This window comes from Cinclus cinclus, chromosome 6 (genome assembly GCF_963662255.1).
Source record: "Cinclus cinclus chromosome 6, bCinCin1.1, whole genome shotgun sequence".
Classification (NCBI taxonomy): domain Eukaryota; kingdom Metazoa; phylum Chordata; class Aves; order Passeriformes; family Cinclidae; genus Cinclus; species Cinclus cinclus.
Window position 1 is genome coordinate 39,265,276 of NC_085051.1, and position 19,052 is coordinate 39,284,327.

The following is a 19,052-nucleotide window of genomic DNA, read 5'->3' on the forward strand; positions in this document are numbered from 1 at the left end:
GTAGTCTTATCTCTGCTAATTCTTACTGGTGGGTGAGAGGTTTAAATCCCACTTATGTATAGACAGTATATGTGACAGGCTCAGTACTATTCATCCTCAATTCTTGGTTTGTAGGCAATCACACTAATCTGGTATTTCCCTTTTTAGCTTTTACAAGAAGCTGAAGGATGGGGTGAACGACTTAGTGAGTTAAATGAACAAACAAAGATGTTTGAATCATCTAAAACAGATGTAGAAGAAGTTTTGAAAAATAAAGAGAGCCAAATCAAGGTAAATTATGACATTTGGGATTGAATCAAATTATTCAGACTGATGCTAATCATAGAGTTCTTAGAAAGCCTGACAACCTCTCCTTGTCTTAATATGCCTTATGCTGTTTTGGATTCTTGTTTGCTGTCTCTGTTCTCTAATGTCATGTTTCTGGCTAAACAAAAAAAAAAAAAAAAAAAAAAAAAAAAAAAAAAAAAAAAAAAAAAAAAAAAAGGTTGCTTAGCTACACAATGGAGCAGTCTGATAATGACAACTAAGGAAAAACTCTTCTAGTTCTAACACAGTATTGGCTTTCCCCCCGTCCCCACTTTGTAATGTGGGACTTGGGTGTATATTCTTATAGTTGTGTGCCTTGCATGCACAAGCCTGACTAAAAGCATGCATGGTTAGAGCTGTCTGAAAATGCTTCACAAGGATGTGCCTCTTGACCTGCATATACATGTTTTGATAGAAAAAGTTTTATCAGACAAAAGTGTTATCTAGAATCCTGTATGTGGGGTTGACTTAATCTACTAAGGGAACTAAAAGGACAGAAATCTTGGGAAGTAATTGTAATGATAACTACATTTTCATTGCTTGCATTTGTTTGTGAGGTTTTTGTGTGCTTTTTCTTAGTCACTGACACAATATATACTGAACATGAAAGACTGGAGTTCAGCAATACGAGAAGATGGTGACATTGATGACAACCACTGGGACACAGATACAAAAGGTGAAACAGAGAATGGAGAGCACTTAGGTATGGTTTGTTTAGTTTCCCTATTTAAATATTTAACAGATATTTTAGGCATACAGAACTGACTAACTTCCCGGAAATTTGAAAGATTAGGTTTATACAAAAGTCGGATTTTTTAAATCTCGCCTGATGTCATTCATGTAGAACAGTTAACTGGTGCTTACACATCTCTGGAACAGCAACTCATTCTCCTGTTCAGCACTGTGTGGCATACAGTCAGTCATAGAGCAATGTAAAGGCTCAGTGGTCAGTCTCTTGCAGAATTCTGCAGTGACTCTGTGGCATTTTTAGGTTGAAATCTTGCTTTTATTTCTTCTTCAAGTTCCTCCCAGCAGTAGTACTGAGGGTTCTTAGAGCCTAATTTCTGCTTCCTTATCTTTACAGAGGAATCACTTGTTGCAGGCAGTTTAGTAGCACTGTCATCTAATGGGTGTAGATGTGAGTCCCATTAACCAGCAGTACAGAAAAGCCCTTCCTCTTCCTTCTTGCCGAGCTTCTTTTTGTGCTGGTGCTTATGGTACCATAGGGCACATGCCCATGAGTCTTAGAGCATGTATTCAGCATCTCACTTTCAACATGACCAATCTGAGTTGTGACTGACTGGCAAACAAAGCACTACAGTATTGGCATATCTCCTACTCACTCTTTTGTGGGTTGTTTTTGCTCTTTTATCCTCCAAGTGTGCTGTACCTATTCTAGTACGTTGGCATTGGTTTCATATAAAAACCAAATAATAGCAGTAAGCTCTGTCACAAACCCTTTCATGCTTTTTATGTGACTTACTGTTCTATTCCTTCAAGCAGATGATGAGCAAAAACGAACTGTAAAGAAATTGATCTATGCTGCAAAGGTACATGATTTTAAGAAATTTGTGGGTGGAAGAGGGAAAACTAGAGGGAATATATGTAATTATTTTGGTAATACCAATATCAGAGTTCAGCATCTTTTAATGATTAGTTAGGTATTTTTGCATACAAGCACTTTTTTAATCTGGTAATCTTATAATGTTCTTTTTTCAATTTTAATTGTAGTTAAATGCTTGTTTAAAGACCATGGAGGCAGAAAGAGACCAAATGTATTCAAAACTGTCTGATGAAAATAAAGCTAAAGGAGAACTTACAGGTAATTAAATCTTGTTTTGCCTTTAATAAGATGCTGCTTTGGTAAAATGGTGTTACAGGCTGCAAGTAAAAACTGAATTAAGTTAACATTAATAACTACTTAATTTTTGAAATTAATTTCTAAGTTGCTTACCTATTTTAAATACATGATTTTAGATGTAGAGCAATCCAAGTTGCAAATTTGGTTGTACTTTGTTGGAATATTTTGTAACTATTAAGTTACAGAATCTTAAAATACAAGAGCAAAGTGATGTTAATAAATACATAATACCTCCTTTACGTAATTTCTGGACATGAAACAGTAGAGTTTCAATCAAAATTTTAAAACCATCTATTGAAAGGGTAGCTTAATTATGGTTAGTTTGTAATGGGTTAGTTTGCAAGCTCAGTCCTTAAAATGTAAAGTACTGCATTTAGAGAATTGAGCTTAAAAACATCTTGCTCTGTTTCTTTTCCTTTGCTGTGTAGGACATACTGAATTAAACCTTATGTAATGAAAACAACTCAAGTTCAAATTGGAACCTGTAGTTAGCTATTGCTTACATAATCATAGCCATCACTTACAAATGTATGGCTTTGTTATTTGGGTGGTGAAATGCTCTCTGACTTTTTCAGTTTCTTACAGTCCTTTAAACATATTCCTTGTGCTAGTGAGTTCTCCAAATTGACTGTAGCTCTGTCCCATGAAGGTATTCAAACTTACTTGAAGCTTTGTTATAATTCTTGAAAAGAGGCACAGGAATAGTAACTAGGAAAAGAAACATGTTTTTGAGTTCAGTTTGGAAAGATAAAGCTAGTTTGACAAATCTGAGTTACCCATTCAGGCTATTGAGGAAGACCTTGTGTGGGTCTATCTGCAAGAGCACGTGATGATGCTAGTTTTACTCCTTCAGTCAAATAATTACAATAAGAGCCCTAAATGAAAATTCAGATTTAGAATTACAAAACTGAGTTGTTTTCAAAGAAGTTAACGTGGTTTGGAGGAAGTACTGATACATGTGCAGGGCTGCACTTTGTGGCAGGTAGAGAGTATAGTTGCTGGCTTCTCATTTTTTGTCATATATTTAAATATATTAACTTTATATCTTATGTTATTAAATCAGCATAGGATCAAAGGTTTCTGCAGACTTCTTGTGTACTAAAATACTTCCAATATGTTATCCCAGTATAATTATCTCTAAATTTGACAGAACGCATAGAAAACCTTCAAAGCCAACAAGCTTCCTTGCAGTCTGAAAATGAACGTTTTGAATGTGAAGTTCAAAAACTTCAGCAGAAACTTAAAGTAATGACTGAGCTTTATCAAGAAAATGAAATGAAGCTACACAGGTGCTGCTTTCTCTTCTTATCATCTCCTTAATGCTTGCTGTTTTATTTGAATGTAACTTTGATTTGCGGGACTGAAAGTTACTGGAAGTTTGAATACTGCTTTCCAGAATCTTCTGAATTGTGAAGACAATTTATTACACTTTCATATACGTTTGTGTTTACAATAGTTTATAGAAACTGTTTCCATGGAACAATTTGTTTTAGGACTTTTTCGCAAGCAAGTACAGGAACAAAGTGGTTGCAGATTTTTAATCTATGAACTAAGGCAATTAAAGTAGGAAAGCTTGATTTTTTTTTTTTAATTGAATTATTATAAGGTGTAATACATGTGTCAGAGTTGCTGAAAGAAAATCAGTAGGTCCTTTAACTATGAGATATATTTTACTAAACTTAAAACATAGGCAAGCTCTTTTTGGTAAGCAGCACAGTACCCTTGTGAATCAGGCTTTCCTCACCAAGAATACCAGAATATGAAGGCTGTACTATCTGCCCCACAGTCAGAGGGTTAGTAGGGATTATGACCTAGCAATTGAAATCAGAAATATGTTTAGGACTAGAAATTAAAGTCGATTGGTCCAGGGCATGTAGTAACCTTCAGGAGTGTGTGTGTGGCAGCAGGGTGCATCACTTTAGGGCATAATGGTAAAATTACAGTTTTACTAATCAGAAATTACTTCTTCAAAGAGAAATCAAAGAAGTTCCTTCATAATCTTGAAGGCAGCAAGAGAATTAGCACAAGACTAGATCCTGTACTGAGCAGTGTGCAGGATCTTTTTGAAGTATTACTTTCAGTAATCTGCTCTGTAGCTTATGTATTTGTGTAGCTGTTTAACATCTTTGTAGATGCAACAAATCGTAGAATTCACTTTGTTAGCATTTTGATTTTTAAAAAATAGCAGGGAGGGAGTGAGAAGGAGCCTGTTAATAAGCAGGCAGAAAGCAGACTGTGTGGATGTTATTTAAAAATAACTTCACTAAAACTCAGCAAATGTACACTGCTTATCAAAGAATTTTAGAAGAGCTAAAAATGAGTGGGGAGAAGCTGATGTGGTGATGTAGCAGCACAAAAAAAATAGAATTAATTAAGGTATCTTTTTAAAATTGTGTCTGTTCAAACAGAGGAAATGAAAAAGTAGGAAATGAAGATTGAGTAGAAAAGAAATTTAAATCATGTTCCCAAGATCCATGATTTAGACAGCTTGATTGCTAAGAACTGCTGTTCACAGGAAAATGACCAGTTTATCCATTCAGGGCTGTATGCAGCAGTGGTATCCCTGTGTGGTGTGTAGAACTACCTTGTGCATAATCAGTGGAGTAGAGTATGAATTTTCTCTTCTGTAGTGCCCAATAAGTCATAAGGATGAAAAAGAAGGACATGGAAGGACTTTTTTTTTTTTTTAATAACTAGTAACAATCTTTTTTTCCTCTAGAAAATTATTTTTAGAAAATAGCAGAACAAATCGCTGGCCGTTAGTGTAGTTTGGGTTTTAGTTTGTTTGATAGGATTTTTTTTTGCTTTCAAAATTGTTGACTTGAAACAAAATTAGCCACAGTTAATTAACCACAGTTTTTGTTTTTTCTTTAAAGAAAGTTGACAGTAGAAGAGAGGGAACGTCTACAGAAGGAAGAAAAGCTTTCTAAAGTAGATGAAAAAATTATTCATGCTGCTGAAGAACTTAACAGCTACAGGTAATTGCAGATTTTAGTTTCTTGGTACAAGTTTGCTTGTTCCAACGTGAAGAAAGAGCAACAGAGAATTTAAAAAAACCCACAGCATAAGCAAATGTATTTTCTTACAGTTTCTTTGTGGTGTGTGTGTATGTGTGTGTGTTAGATGCTAGTTTGTTTGTAATAATGCAGACTAAGGGTGGTTCTAATTTGTTAAAACGTTTGGGTGTTGAAGGCTGTAGCAATTTCTCTTCTGTTAGAATCCTAATTGTACTGATAGATCAGCTTTAATGTGTGGAAGAGCTGGATCTCTAATCTATTTCCCCTTTCTGAAAAGCTAAAAATATAAAGTAAAGAGAATGTTGTGAAGTAAATGGAATGTTCAGTTTTCCTACAGAGATAACATTTGTGCTGTATAGTTAGGGTATTCTATTTCTGTATCTCAAAGCTTGTCAAATAGTTCTGTTGCTTAGAAATTCTTTACTAAAATATTGTTGTGGGTGATTATTTCTGTAGCTGTTTTTTAACTGCTTTGCTCTGTTTTTTGTAACACCAGCTGTGTACCCCTGGGATTTTTTCTTCATTTTCTCCAACTGTGGAATAATTTTTCAGTATGTAATGTGTATTTGCCATTTTACTTCAGTGTTTATGGGAGTATAAGGCCTAACAATAGTGATCAATGCTTCCTGAAGAGTTAATTAGATGAATTCTTTCTTGTGGACCATTCTTCAGAAGTCATACAGAAAGACAGAATCTTTCACTCTTCCTGATTTATTCAGAACATGGGTTTTGTAGGTCTAATTTTAAAGGGAATACTAATATTGCAAATTATAACCAAGCAATGCCTGTGTCTTTGGCCCACCTGCTGTGAGAGTGTAGGGGCTGTGCACAGGGTGGCATCACACAGGGGGTGTTGAAGTCACCTCCGTGCAGGTGACTGCCCCTCAGGACTGACTGGCAGTGACAGCCTGTGACAGTGTGGTGCTCCAGCCACATCAGTTCCTGTGCTGAGCTGGGTGAGGCTGGCTGGTAGGGCATGTGAGGAAGGATAGCCTTTATGTTGGAAGCATCACAAGCTACTGAAAAGTTGGAGGTGTGTTGAGTTTCGGTTCTGTCCTCTTGTTTGCATCCCCGTTTGCAGTAACGTAAGGCCTGGAATTTCCACTGTTGGTGTAATTTTCTGTGTCCCGTGGGCCTAAGTGACAATACTGTCTTTTGGATAAAAAAAAAACCAAACTTAATTACACCTTGTGGCTACTGTTGAGTTTATTGTATTCAAAACTTTCCCACACATTTTATTACAATATCATAAATTCTAATTTTGTAACAGAGAGCGAGCCAAGGATCTTGAAGAAGAGCTGGAGAGAACCATTCGTTCTTATGAGAATCAGGTATTTTTGCTATCTGACAACATCTATGCCAGTAGGAGAGATGTTACTGCAAATGGAATACCACTTGCTGTTAGCTTGTGAACTGTATTTGGCTTGGCTTTGTTGGGTATCTAATTTTGCTTCCCCCTCTCTCTTCTTCATGTCATCTGGTTTTGACTGACAACATTTCATAGCAGGGATCACCAGTTAACTTTATTGATAAGTTGAATTTTCCATTTAGGCATCTCATTATAAACTACCCACACACATTAAATTTATAAAAAAGAGCATGTAGTCATAAGTTTTGGTGTTTAGGTGAATAATGAATCTCTCTTTCACAGATTACTTCACATGAGAAAAAAGCTCATGATAATTGGGTAAGTTCCAAATACTGAATTTTCCATGTGTCCTGCATCTTCATTTTTCATTATTTGAAAAGTTTGCTCTGTCCCCTTTTGGTTTGTACTAAAAACAGATCATCAAAATTATCTGTAACCTTTCACTTTTAAAGATGTGGATTTCTTGCAGAAATACACAAAAGCAAGGTAAAAACACTCCTGTTATATAAAATAGCTGGAAAATTAAGCTGGATACTTACAAACACAGTAGAATGACAATCTTGTATCATTTGTTATAGCAATAAACCTGCTGGTAGAACATGACACCATGTAACAAATGTGTAACATTTTGCTAATAATGAAAGCTTTTGGCCTTGTTTCAATGCCATTTTGGCATTTGCTTTGTGTGTACTTCACTTCTTTTATCTACAAGTAGAAGACATTATGTCCAGTGAGAACAGTATGTTCCATTGACAGCTTCCTAAGAGTGTTACTACAAAATCCATTTTTGCCTTTTTTTTAACAAAACAGGAAAATTTAAAATATCTCCTGATAAATACATTCTTCACTTTCACAGAGTGTCTTAGATAAAAAACCTGCTAAAAGCTGTGGTGCTTTGTGGTCATAATTCCAGAGATTTTATCTTATCTGATTTTAAAATAAAACAGTTTTACATGGAATTTGAGACTTTAAATCATCGGTATGTGCTTCAAAGCTGCTATAGCCAGAGATTCCATTTCCAAAGTTTTAAGAACCTGCAGGAAAGCCTTAGCATTCCTCAAAAAATTTTGGGTTTAGAGCTGGTAATATAATTTGCTGACATATGTGAGGCTCCATACACGAGTCCTATCTTGTGAAAATGCAATCTATACACTTCACATAAACTGTCTTGCACATAGGAACTGTCATATTTATGAAGCATTTAATCAAAAAATAGCAGTACCTAAGTAACTGGTTTTTTGTCCTTTCTCAAAGCTGACTGCCCGAGCAGCTGAAAGACACCTCAATGATATAAAAAAAGAAAATGCACATAACAGACAAAAGTAAGTGCAGTTCTTATCTGCTCCTAAACAAATGCAGTTTGGCATGTGTTGGATTTGGGCAGTTTGATGTTTTCTGTTAATGTATTGTGGTCCCAACATGGCAGAGAGATCAGTGTTTTGAGTTCTGAAAGAAAGGGAGTCACTTGAGCTTTCCAGTAATTATGACATGCAAGAAAGTAGGAACTATGTGAAGTACTGAAATATTTCAGGAAAGAAGTAAAATACAGTATTAGAACACAAATGGGTGGGGGGGCTGGGCTAGTGTTTGTTTGTTTGTTTTAAGTATGTATCAACCAGATGTCATGGTTACCCTACAATTTTACAGCTTCTCTCAGAAGTTAATGCTGAACTAACAGTTGGTGGTAGTTGAGGAACTTTGAGGTGTGAGGTTAACTAATGCTTGGAGAGCAGTTAGTGTGATGTCATACTAGGAATGCGATACCTAAAATGCAACTTCAGCTTCTGAATCACAGTTTAAACACAGCAGCATAGAGAAATACTTTCAGGCATTTTTAAGTTCAGAGTACTGTGACATCTTTTGTCTTATTTATTTAGGGAATAAAATACCTTGCTTCATTAACCAGTTAGGTAGAAAGCCTGGCAGTAAACAGTGTAATCTGGTAAAGCTTTTGTATTTCTTGGTCATTTACTACTTATTTGTTGTCTCTTTGCAGATTAACTGAAGCAGAATTTAAACTTGAACTTTTAGAAAAAGACCCTTATGCTCTTGATATTCCAGTGAGACCATTTGGCAGAGGTACAGTATTGAATTGTAAAATAGAGCCTAATTCTTTTGGTTTATGGTTTTGTTTCCCAAGACCACACATATTTAATTGTTTGAAAACTATCTTGGCCATGTGTATGTACAAATACCAGTCATGTAAAAAAAATAATTGGGTCATAAGTGACTCTAGGTCATGTCAAGTATTTTGTTGAAACTATAGAAGCATTTGCAGTATTGATGAGAGAATACTGGGAATATGTTACACATGGTAATGAGAGCACAATTTTCATTTTAGTTACACAGTTTAGTTTTTAACTTCACCTGAGAAGTTATTTATACAGTTTGTTAAACTAAGTATTGTGAACTTGAGTATTTTGTTTTAACTGTTCCAGAGCATTCCCCATATGGACCCTCACCAATGGGCCGGCCTTCATCTGAAACAAGAGCTTTTCTTTCCCCTCCAACTTTATTGGAGGGTCCTTTAAGGCTTTCACCTATGCTTCCAGGTGGAGGAGGAGGAAGAGGTACAATTCTTAAACTTGAAAATGTATCTATTCTGGATTTCTCTCTCCTCTCCTATAAACCTGTCACACCTTTTCCTCTTGTTGGTGACAAAAAGTATTAAAACAACCAATTCAACATCAACAGTTAATTGGACAAACTTTTCCTGTTTTTCAGCTTGCTTCTAAAGCTGTTTAATGTGTAACAGTACAATTGGAAATCTAGTTTTTATTGGTAGGTTGGTCAGTGGGTTCATTTTAGAAGCATAAATTAAGAAAAGTAAAAAGCCAGACTTATCCATTGCCTTTTATTTCTTGGACGGATGGGGTTCTGCTGAAACAGATATGGTTTTAAAGTAAAAGGGAGTCTACTAGTTTTCTGAAGAAAGAATACTGCCCCTTCCATCTCATTCGTCTACAGTCCATTCTCCAGAGAGAATGTTGTCAAAAACAGGCAGTTTTATTGGAGGTTGTGGTATTGGAAGGTTACTGGTTCAGTAAATTGTTTCCCTTCCCTTTGTTCTCAATTTGAAGCAGCCATCATACATGGAGACTGCTTCTTCCCTACTGCTAGAAGGGACCAGGAAGTTTGTGTGTAAGGAGTACAGTTCAGGAGATTCAGGAGTAGGTAAAAGTAAGCTGGGGTGGCATGGGTAAGGGAAGAAAAATACCCTCTGTTCATATTTCTTATGTTGACAGAAGCAGTGTAGGTAAATGCTAGAGTGAAGTTCAGCATCTGCTACAGGTAATAAAGAAGCTAGTGTTTATTTTTATCATTATACCCATCGAAGCCTGTACATAAGTAGTGGGAAATATGTCCAAATTTCTCTTCTATAAGGATTTCAATAAGTGCAATTATAGTCCTCACCTTAAGAGTGCACAAGACACATAATGGCTTAAAGTTTTAGGTTGCCTTGTAGCATGACGAATTAGAGAATGATAGCAGAATTCAGTATTTCTGTAGTTTTTCAGACCCAGTCTTTTTTAGAGGAAGCTTGCAATCTAAAATCACTCATTTTTACAGTTTTTATTGCATTTGATTTTTTGTTGACCTGGTCTTACAGTTTGTTTTTCTGGGTTTTTTTTGTTTGGTTTTGTTTTGTTTTTTGGGGGTTTTTTTTGTTTGTTTTTGTTGCTTTTGGTCTTTTTGCTTGTTTGTTTGTTTTTCTTCTTCTTCTTCTTCTTCTTCTTCTTCTTCTTCTTCTTCTTGAATAAAGAATTATAACCAGAAGAGTGTTGAATGCAGATGGGTGTTTTATTATACTAGTATTAACTCTCAGCGTGCTAATTGTTAGCTTGATTAGCAGCAGGTTTCTATCACAGAGAAGATTATTTATCATGAAGGTACTGGTTTCTGGTTCAAAATAACTGTAACTTACGAATTATTAGTTTTTTTCAAAAGCATTGCAGGTCCTCTGTGTTGTGCTGTCATTGAAGCTTTTCACTGCACACCTTTGAACTCTTCTCATAGACGTAACTGGTCATTAGCAAACAGCTGGAGAGTCCCGTGGAGCCGTGCACCTCATGTGTCTTGACAGTGTTGGCATTCCTTGACTTGTTTCACCATTTCCAGACTGAATAAGGAAAGCCATAGCAGAGGGTTTAAAACATCAGGGTGAATAACTACTCGATTTCTTCGATTAGGATCCAGAGGACCAACTGCCATGTATGAAGCTGGAAGTGAAAGAGGAGAGCTGAATTCTGACAGATTAACTGATCCCCACAGGCCACCATCAGATACTGGATCCCTGTCTCCTCCTTGGGAAAGAGAACACAGGATGATTCTGCCTCCACCAGGTAAAAACTCTGTGTAGCTACCATATCCATGGAAAAGAGGAGTTACTGACTTGCAGTCTATATATTTAACTATTTTGGGTTTAAAAATAATAAATGTTTTCTTGGACTTGCATGTGTAACTGGATTGGGCTTTTTTAACAGTAATCTTTTCCTCTTCTTGAACAGTGTGGTTCACTTGCACATCTCTGCTATCTTTTAAATATACATTGGTATTGCCAGGGGACAATCACCTGTTTGGTGTCATTATTTTACTGGGAGTTTGCTTAATGCATTAAAAGACCTGTGTGGGCTGGATAGTCAGTAAAGAGATTTAAGAAATAAAAAGTTCTAATTTATTTAAATAAAATCTATGTAATCTTGAAAAATACTGTTTTTTTTTTTTAAAAAAACACATTTATATTAATAGTACAGAAGAACCATGGTAGATTCATCCTATGTGACACATGTTTTCCTGTTGATACTGTCTCTTCAATGATTAACAGCAGTAACATGAGTCTTCACTCTCAGTTCTTGAACTAAACGTCTTTATTGCACATTACCACTCGGGGAAGGCAGAGATGAGTTAAGAGGATTCTGCTTGATATTTCTCAAATAAAAACTTGGGGGGGATGGACAACCTTCCTGGATACCTGTAATAAAGAAGAAAAAGCATTACAAGTTTAGAAAAATTAAAAATTTAGGTAACATACACAGATTAAGTTACCTCAGTTATTACTGCAGCAAGCAATTGATACCTGTCTGTGTGAAAGCCTCGTGGTAGATCTCAGGGTCCTCTCAGGATGCAGTTTGTAATCTGGCAGGCTGCTCTGTTGGAAGGATATTGCAGAGAGGTAGTCTTGTTTCCTTGGCCTTAGCCCACTTTTGCCCTTGGATCTCACTGATACATTTTGTCTTGTAGCTGCAGTGCAGATTGCTAGATCTGATGCCAGCAAGTCGGTGGAAACATATTACAGCACTATGAAACATAATGGAAAACAGCATTCTTACCTAAGAATGGCTTAAAACATTTAGTACCTTATTTTGTCTTTGATCTCCTTTGCTAGGCCGAACCTTTTATTACAAGGTCCCGCTGTTTGTAACTTAGGCAATCATAACTTTCAAAATTCTGCTATATGTTAAACCAAAAATCAGTAAACTTTTTCTTTTGCCGCTCTTTAGAAGCATAAGCTATTGGATATATTTGGAGGGATTCCCCTGGGTTATTTAAGATATTTTTCTCACCTTGATTAGTAGACACTTTGTATGTTTACAGGACTGTAAGATACCCAGGGAATCTTTCTGGTCTAAAATTGTGTGGAATGTAAGAAATAAATCCTCACAGACCTGTTTTTTTGTGATTTCTTCAATGTTAGGTGAGCCTTATGCTGATCCAGTTCTTACTGCTCGAAGACAAGAAAGATTTTTCCCTAATCCTCCAAATACTGGAAGACTTTCTGGACCAGCAGAACTACGAACTTACACTGTTCAGTCTTTTGACAAAACAGGTGGGAATCTCTTCCATGATACTCTGAAATGGGAAATACCAGTGGCAAAAGGACAGGTTTTCAGCTACCACAGACCTGAAGTTCCATTGTGTAAGAAACATTTTAACACCTGCTGGCCTTGATGCAGCCATTCCCTGTTGGAGCAATAACCCGCCCTGCTGTCAAGTGGGCAGGATTCTTTGGATGGCAGTCATGGGGTGTTTTTTTTGGTCTACCCTCACTGTTCTGTATATTAACCACTCATAATTGGTTAACAGTTTGTTTTGGTCCCTCTCATGAGGCTCGTCACAGCATTAAAACATCACAAGCCCATACTTGCATTTCTGCGCCACATTTGGTAAAGATAGAAAGGGTTAGACTCACAAAGAGTGAAACAGAAACAGCCAAATGTTCAAGTGTCCTCTGGCTTGGGGCACGGAGGTAGAAGGTCCTGAGGGCACTTCCTTCAAACTGTTGACCACAGTGGCAGCTTTTTGTAGTTCACAGTGAATTGCCCCCAATTTAATCACACCTTTCACTGACCCAGCAGTTCTGAATTGGCCATTATGTACATATCCATTATTGGATTCCGTACATTTTAGTTTGTGACACTTGGCAGCTGCCAGAAGCTCATAGGCAGAGTTCTGGTCACTGACACCTTATCACTGACATCTTAAGAGCTTAACACTTACTTACTAAGCATTTTTCGTCTTTCTTACTAAGCATTTTTCATCTTTATGTAATGTCCTGCTAAGTCACATGACAGGATGAGTAGGAAGTTACCATCTCCCTTGCGAAGGTTCTCTCTCCTCTGGTCAGAATTGATGCTACTTGGTATCACAGTGTGAGAACTGGGAATGCTCATTTCAGTTTCAAAGGTTCAGGTGTCAAAGTGAATTGCTCTTTACTGGAAGATAGTTCTGTTCCTGTGCAGCTACTGACCTTCCCTCTTTCCAAAGCCTTCTGTCAGTTTCACTTCTGCTTTCTCTCACTTCTGCTTTCTAATACTTCATGTTCCTCTTTCTTCAAGCACCTGGCTGCTGACTGAAGGACAAGAGAGCTTTTCCCTGGCTTTGCACAAGCAACAATTAATTTATTTTTTTAAAGTTGTATTCAGTTACTCAGTAATTCAAAACTGCCAGAATGGAAACAGGGTTTTGGATAACCTTTAGCTTTTTGGATGACTGCATCTAACAGGTCATTAAGCATGTGTTCATGTGGTCATCAGGCCATTTTAGAGACACATAATTTCACTAGAGTTGGCTGAGTATTTGTAAAAAAAAAAAACAAAAACCAAAAACAAAACAACAAAAAACCCTTCATTCAAAAAAACCAACCACCAAAAATCTGCCCATCCAGCACATCTGTCTTCAGAACAGCAGAGTGTCTCACAGTACTGAAGTCGAGGCTCCCACTCGTTAGAGTTAACAAGTTACACTTCTTAGGAAGATGGTGAAAATATTATTTAAAGTGAAAAAATAATATGGATTTTCCTAAGCAAGGGTGGCAACTGTAAAAATTTTTCATTGAGGCGGTATCTGTAGCAGGAAACTTTTTGTCAGAAAGAAGAGTTAAAGGTTGACAGAGTTTGTGAAGGAGTTCATAAAGATCTAAAATGAAAAGTGTTATGCAACATAAATATCAAGGTATGAATAGTCTCTGTGTGACATAGGAGTTGAAATGTTTTAGATGAAGTAACAATATCATCAACAAGGCAGGGCCTGCTTGAAGTGACAAGTAATTTAGAGTTTTTGAAAAGACCTATATGTTCATTGAGAAAATTTTTTTTTGTTTTCAAGGAGTAGAAATAGAACATGCACATAAAAGTTCTGTCACTAATTAGAAGTCTTGTTTTGGTTTGTTGCTTTTTATTATAATCATCTCTATTCAAGCTGAAGCATAAGAAAGCAATACTTTTCAAATCTCAAGTTTGGCGGGTTGTTTGTTTGTTTGTTTAAAGGAAGTGTATTTACTGTATGCTTTTATTATATTTATATCCAGTCAGATTCTACTCTCTGACCATTCCCTTTAATAATTTTCTCTGCTTGTTATTGAAAATACTTGTTCCCAGCAAAGTTTAAAACTAAAAATACTCATGTTTCTATTTATCTCTTTACTTATAAAGCAAATAAGGCAAATGAGAGGAGGATGATGATTATTATTTCTGATTGCTCGTCCAAAACTGATGTAGTTCTGGAAGTCTCCTTGATATTTGTCAGTCCAGGAGGGAGTTGGTTTTTGTCATACTTGAATAGGATTGGTGTCAAGCTCTGTGCCAAGAGCATATCATAGCACAGCAATTCCCAGCATGGGGCTTACTGAAGAAATAAACTATCAGTTAGAGGGAGGGGGAGACTAGAACTGCTGCTTGCTGATGGATTTGTTGCCAATCTACCCTGGTTTCAGAAAAAAATACTGAAATCAGTGCAGAGAAAGAGATCAGCACTGAATAACCTTTTAACTTTTGCATATAGATGGACAGGCATCTTCAGAACATAGTCCACAAACAGAACCAAGTGGAGATGGGATGATGGATCATTCTACCCTTAATGTAAGTAGCTAGAGACACTTGATTTAAAGCTTTAATTTTCTGCAAAAACCAGAAATATTTGTCTGTAGTCTATTGGTCACATTATATTGCAGTCTTCAGTGCAATTATAAAATTATATATATACTTTAGCTCAACACTTACTGTCTTATGAATTACTATGATGTATTACTAGTATCATCCCTGTTGAAAATTAATTATGTCCCAAAAGATGGAACTGTGCTCAAGCGGATGGTCAGTACACACAGATAGCCCTGCACAGGATTATGCTGTAGCTAAGGCAGAGTTGGAACTAGCTCTTAGCTAGTGTCACACCTACATAAAAGTGGGCCTGATGTGACTGGAGATGTTCCCTTTCCCTCCGCTAATGTCCCTGGTTTTCTTGTGTTGCAGAACTCGCTCCCTGATCAGTTGCTGGCACCTGAAAGTGAAACTGTCAGGTCAGGGTTTGCACCCCCACTTTTCCCTCCAGTCAGACCTCCACTGATGCCTGTGGATCCTCGAGCACCACCAGTACCTTTCATGAGACGAGGACCTCCTTTTCCTCCTCCTCTTCCTGCTGGTGTGTATGGGCCACGGGAATGCTTTCCAGTACGAGACTTCGGCCCTCCACGCCCTCCGCTGCCAAGTACGTGGCTTTAGCCAGCATTTGTTTCAAGCTGGTGAACATGAGTGCTTTGTGCAGGTAGTGAGTTACCACAGGGGGTAGATGTGTATATATTTGCACCCACTACCTCTTAATTCAGCTAACAGGGAACATCTTCTCTGGTTAAGGTTCGTTGTGTTGTACACTTTGTTTTTTACAATAGCTCATCTTGATCTTTTTACAAATACTGACTTTGGCTGGAAAATATGTACTGTTAAGCACTTAAAGGATTGTTTTTTGGGGGTAGGAAAGCAAGAAGGTGGTTGCCTTAATCCTTTTCTTCCTATGAAATTGCATCTTACGTAGATCTTAAAATCTGGCTCCGAGGTGTGCTGGTGCCCTGCAAATGGACAGTCCCAAAACAACTGTTGTCCCTTGGAGTTTGCATGACTGGAGCAAGATACAAGTATCAGACAGCAGGACTTCTTTCTGACTCTAGTTGTTCTCTGAGTACATGTGAAGAACTAAGCCATTTATCTCCCATATATCTGTAAGGTGTAGCATGTAAGGGTTGCTGTGGTAGACTGAAGGGGATACTGGCAGCAGCAGCAGCAGTGGCTGGCTGCTGCTTAGAGACTACTGGGTCTCTACTGGTGGGGACCTACCAAGAAAAGTGATGGTTTTGCCCTCCTCTTTCCTGGCATCTCTATCTTTTTGGATCCTGACATGTGACTTTTAGTTAGATAGGCCTAGCTGAGCAGTAAGCCAGCAAGAGGAGCAGGTGTACATGTTTACTGTTGTGATTGTTATTAACTGGATTACTCTGATTGTCTCACAGTAAGAAATCCATTTCCAACGAGACCTTATCCTCACTATCCATCTCAACGACCTGGATTTTTGCCTCCACCACCTCCTCCTGAAAATACAGTTGAACCATCTCAGCCAGATCCATCAGCTGTAGAGCCAGAACCACAGCAGGAGACTTGACAGTCACTTGGGGCATGTCCTGAACCAGTTTTGTGCTTTCCTACTGGCGTTTTTCCTTATGTTAAGTAACCGTTGTTACTTAGGTATATACAAACTACTTTGCTCAAATTGAAGCTTAATAGGGAAAATTCTCAGGATAGTATTTTGTAAATAAAGAATACCTATGAATATTGTGAATAAGTGGTTTTCACTCTACAATAGTAATTTTAAATTAAGTATTTCTAACTTGAGTAGTCTCTTCAGAGGTGTATAAAATTAAATCATATGTGAACCTTATTGTAGAAGTCCAGCTGCTTTGTGCTGGTTGAGCTGTACAGGGAGTCTTTGCATGCCAAGAGTGATGCTTGCTGCTTTATTAATAGGATGTGAAAACAAATGGAAACAGTTAATAAAAATCTACAGAAGATGAAAGCAGTGTCACTGGTAGCATGGTATAATAGAGTGGAGAATAATGGTTATTCATCTTCACCTCTCCAGTCCCCTTTGTTAATGGCCTTGTAGGCACTGGGCAGGGCTGGCCAGTGCCAGGCTGCATCTGGACAGAGCCAAGTTCTGCTTTTACTGGTGATAATACAATCTAGAGACTTCTGCTAGAAGCTGCTGGCTCTTCTGACAGTGAGGCTTCAATTTGAAAACCAGGACTCAGTGGTCATTTGGTAAGGGACCCTTCTAAGATAAAAAAGCAGACTGGTTTTAGCAAGCCCCAACTCAGCAGCAGTTCAACCACCAGGCTCCATTCTCTGCATGCACACACACATAGCACACCATTTCGGGCTTTAATGTAAATGCAGCCACCACACCCCGTAATTAGAAGTTACCAAAAAAAACCTCCAGTCCACTTTTCTTGTAATTGCTTAGGTCGAGTCTGCCAAGGGAACATTTTCTCTTGTAGCTCAGTACTCCTGCTCCTACCATTATTCCCACACTGGCTTCTTTCAGCTACAGAACTGTTCCATGTCTCACTCCTATAATTTCTTTATCCTTTCTGCTTCTAGTTTAGCTTTCAAAGCATTTAGATAAGCTTTTGTACTCCAGCGATTCAATGACAGATTCAGACAACAGACATTTTAAAGCATCATCCATGTTAAATCAGCCATGTAGTTTAACGTGGCTGTTGCATCAGTTTTAGCCAATTAGTTGATGGCTAGGAGTTTGCCTGAGAGACTTCCCAAGGATTCTCAAAGGAATTACTGGGTTTTACCCTTACACTTGTCATCAGCCCTAGGAACAATTAGAACTGCCAAAACCAGAGAACCAAGGTATAGCACAGAAATCCTGGGCTGGTAACACTGCCATAAACCTTTTTTGTTTTGGGAGGCTGCAAAAACTATTTGTGAATGTATCTATGTTTTCTGAGCAAAACCACTATTTTCTCTATGTCGGTTAAATATTTGTTCTAAGTTAACAATGAAAAATTTTTTCTCCACCAAAACAGTCCATGCCCACAATGGTACCAAAAGCTGCAGGCAAAGAAAGGATAGGTGGACTAAGAAAATGCAGGAAAAGCATGGATTGGATCATCCTGGAGAGAGAATGGCATCATTTGAGACTTGTTTTCCCTCCCCAGTAGCAGTGCAGAATTTTATTTCAAATTTGGGAACAAGCCCAGGTTTATGCAGTAGGACACAGGTAGATGGCAACCTGTCAAATGTAGAAAGGTTACACAGAAGTGTATGTGGGGAAATCCCTGTTCCACCCACCCCAAAGGAACAAGCAACTGAGTTTTGACAGATGAAGGATTGTGGTCCAAGCTCCTGCAGCTGAACTTAGAATCTGAAAGACTAACTTGACATTTCTTTGTATTTCCTGGAGAGATGGCAATTAAGAAAGTAAAACTCCTTTTGGGATTGTGCAAGTTCACAGTAATTTCACAGTAGTTTGTAGGGTCCCACTCCAAGAGAATATTAAGATCATCCTAATTTCTAAACAATTACAGATCACTTCTGCTTGAATCCCTTCATCCTGGTATCACTAATAAAAGATTACTGCTGAAAATACAGCAGACAACAAACTTTTATCTATTCCTAAGACAGGAAGAAAATCAGGGGTGCATTTCTCCAGCACTGCTCAAGGTATGGCTTTCAGCACACACTCCTGCTTTACTGGACTCCCTCTAATTTCCAAGATAGAAAGATTCTAGCCATCTGTTTTAAGTACACCGAATTCTTCCCTGAACACAAGCCACACCCAGTGAGTAGACTACAGGCTGTATGAAAAAAATCAGACCTGGAGCATTCCAAGAAGGGACAGCCATTGCTAAGAGCAAGTTCTGGTGCAACTTCAGTGAGTGAAAGGGTTGCACATCTCCCTGCTGTAGTTCAGTGGGCTGTTTCTCCTGCTCCTCATCTTAAACTTTAACTTAATTTTGAAAGGTAATTAAAACAAAGCAGAAAATAGGCTAGACCAAACAGATTAAAAACAGAAGAATATACAACAGAAGAACAGGTTACTTCCCAACTGTTTAGTAAGGCAGTTACCCATAAAATGCATTAGCTTGCAGAGATAAAATTACCATTCTGCAACTGTTTAAACCAGAGGACACAGAATTTGCTTTATTTGTTTCTGGCTTTTT

The 19,052-nt window shown here is 37.6% G+C and overlaps 1 protein-coding gene across 1 annotated transcript in view; it reads left to right on the forward strand.

The window, feature by feature from the left end:
* Positions 1-16,832, forward strand: part of MIA2 (MIA SH3 domain ER export factor 2) — a 36,029-nt gene extending 19,197 nt beyond the window's left edge. The window contains exons 14-29 of the mRNA XM_062495059.1: positions 148-270; positions 886-1,009; positions 1,810-1,856; positions 2,038-2,128; positions 3,318-3,456; positions 5,044-5,145; positions 6,455-6,515; positions 6,836-6,871; positions 7,808-7,875; positions 8,550-8,632; positions 8,992-9,123; positions 10,744-10,896; positions 12,249-12,380; positions 14,834-14,910; positions 15,301-15,535; positions 16,332-16,832. Of these exons, the coding sequence (XP_062351043.1) occupies positions 148-270; positions 886-1,009; positions 1,810-1,856; positions 2,038-2,128; positions 3,318-3,456; positions 5,044-5,145; positions 6,455-6,515; positions 6,836-6,871; positions 7,808-7,875; positions 8,550-8,632; positions 8,992-9,123; positions 10,744-10,896; positions 12,249-12,380; positions 14,834-14,910; positions 15,301-15,535; positions 16,332-16,480 (1,752 nt within the window). The 3' untranslated portion in view covers positions 16,481-16,832. The remainder of the gene's footprint in view (positions 1-147; positions 271-885; positions 1,010-1,809; positions 1,857-2,037; positions 2,129-3,317; positions 3,457-5,043; positions 5,146-6,454; positions 6,516-6,835; positions 6,872-7,807; positions 7,876-8,549; positions 8,633-8,991; positions 9,124-10,743; positions 10,897-12,248; positions 12,381-14,833; positions 14,911-15,300; positions 15,536-16,331) is intronic.
* The last annotated feature ends 2,220 nt before the right edge of the window (positions 16,833-19,052 follow it).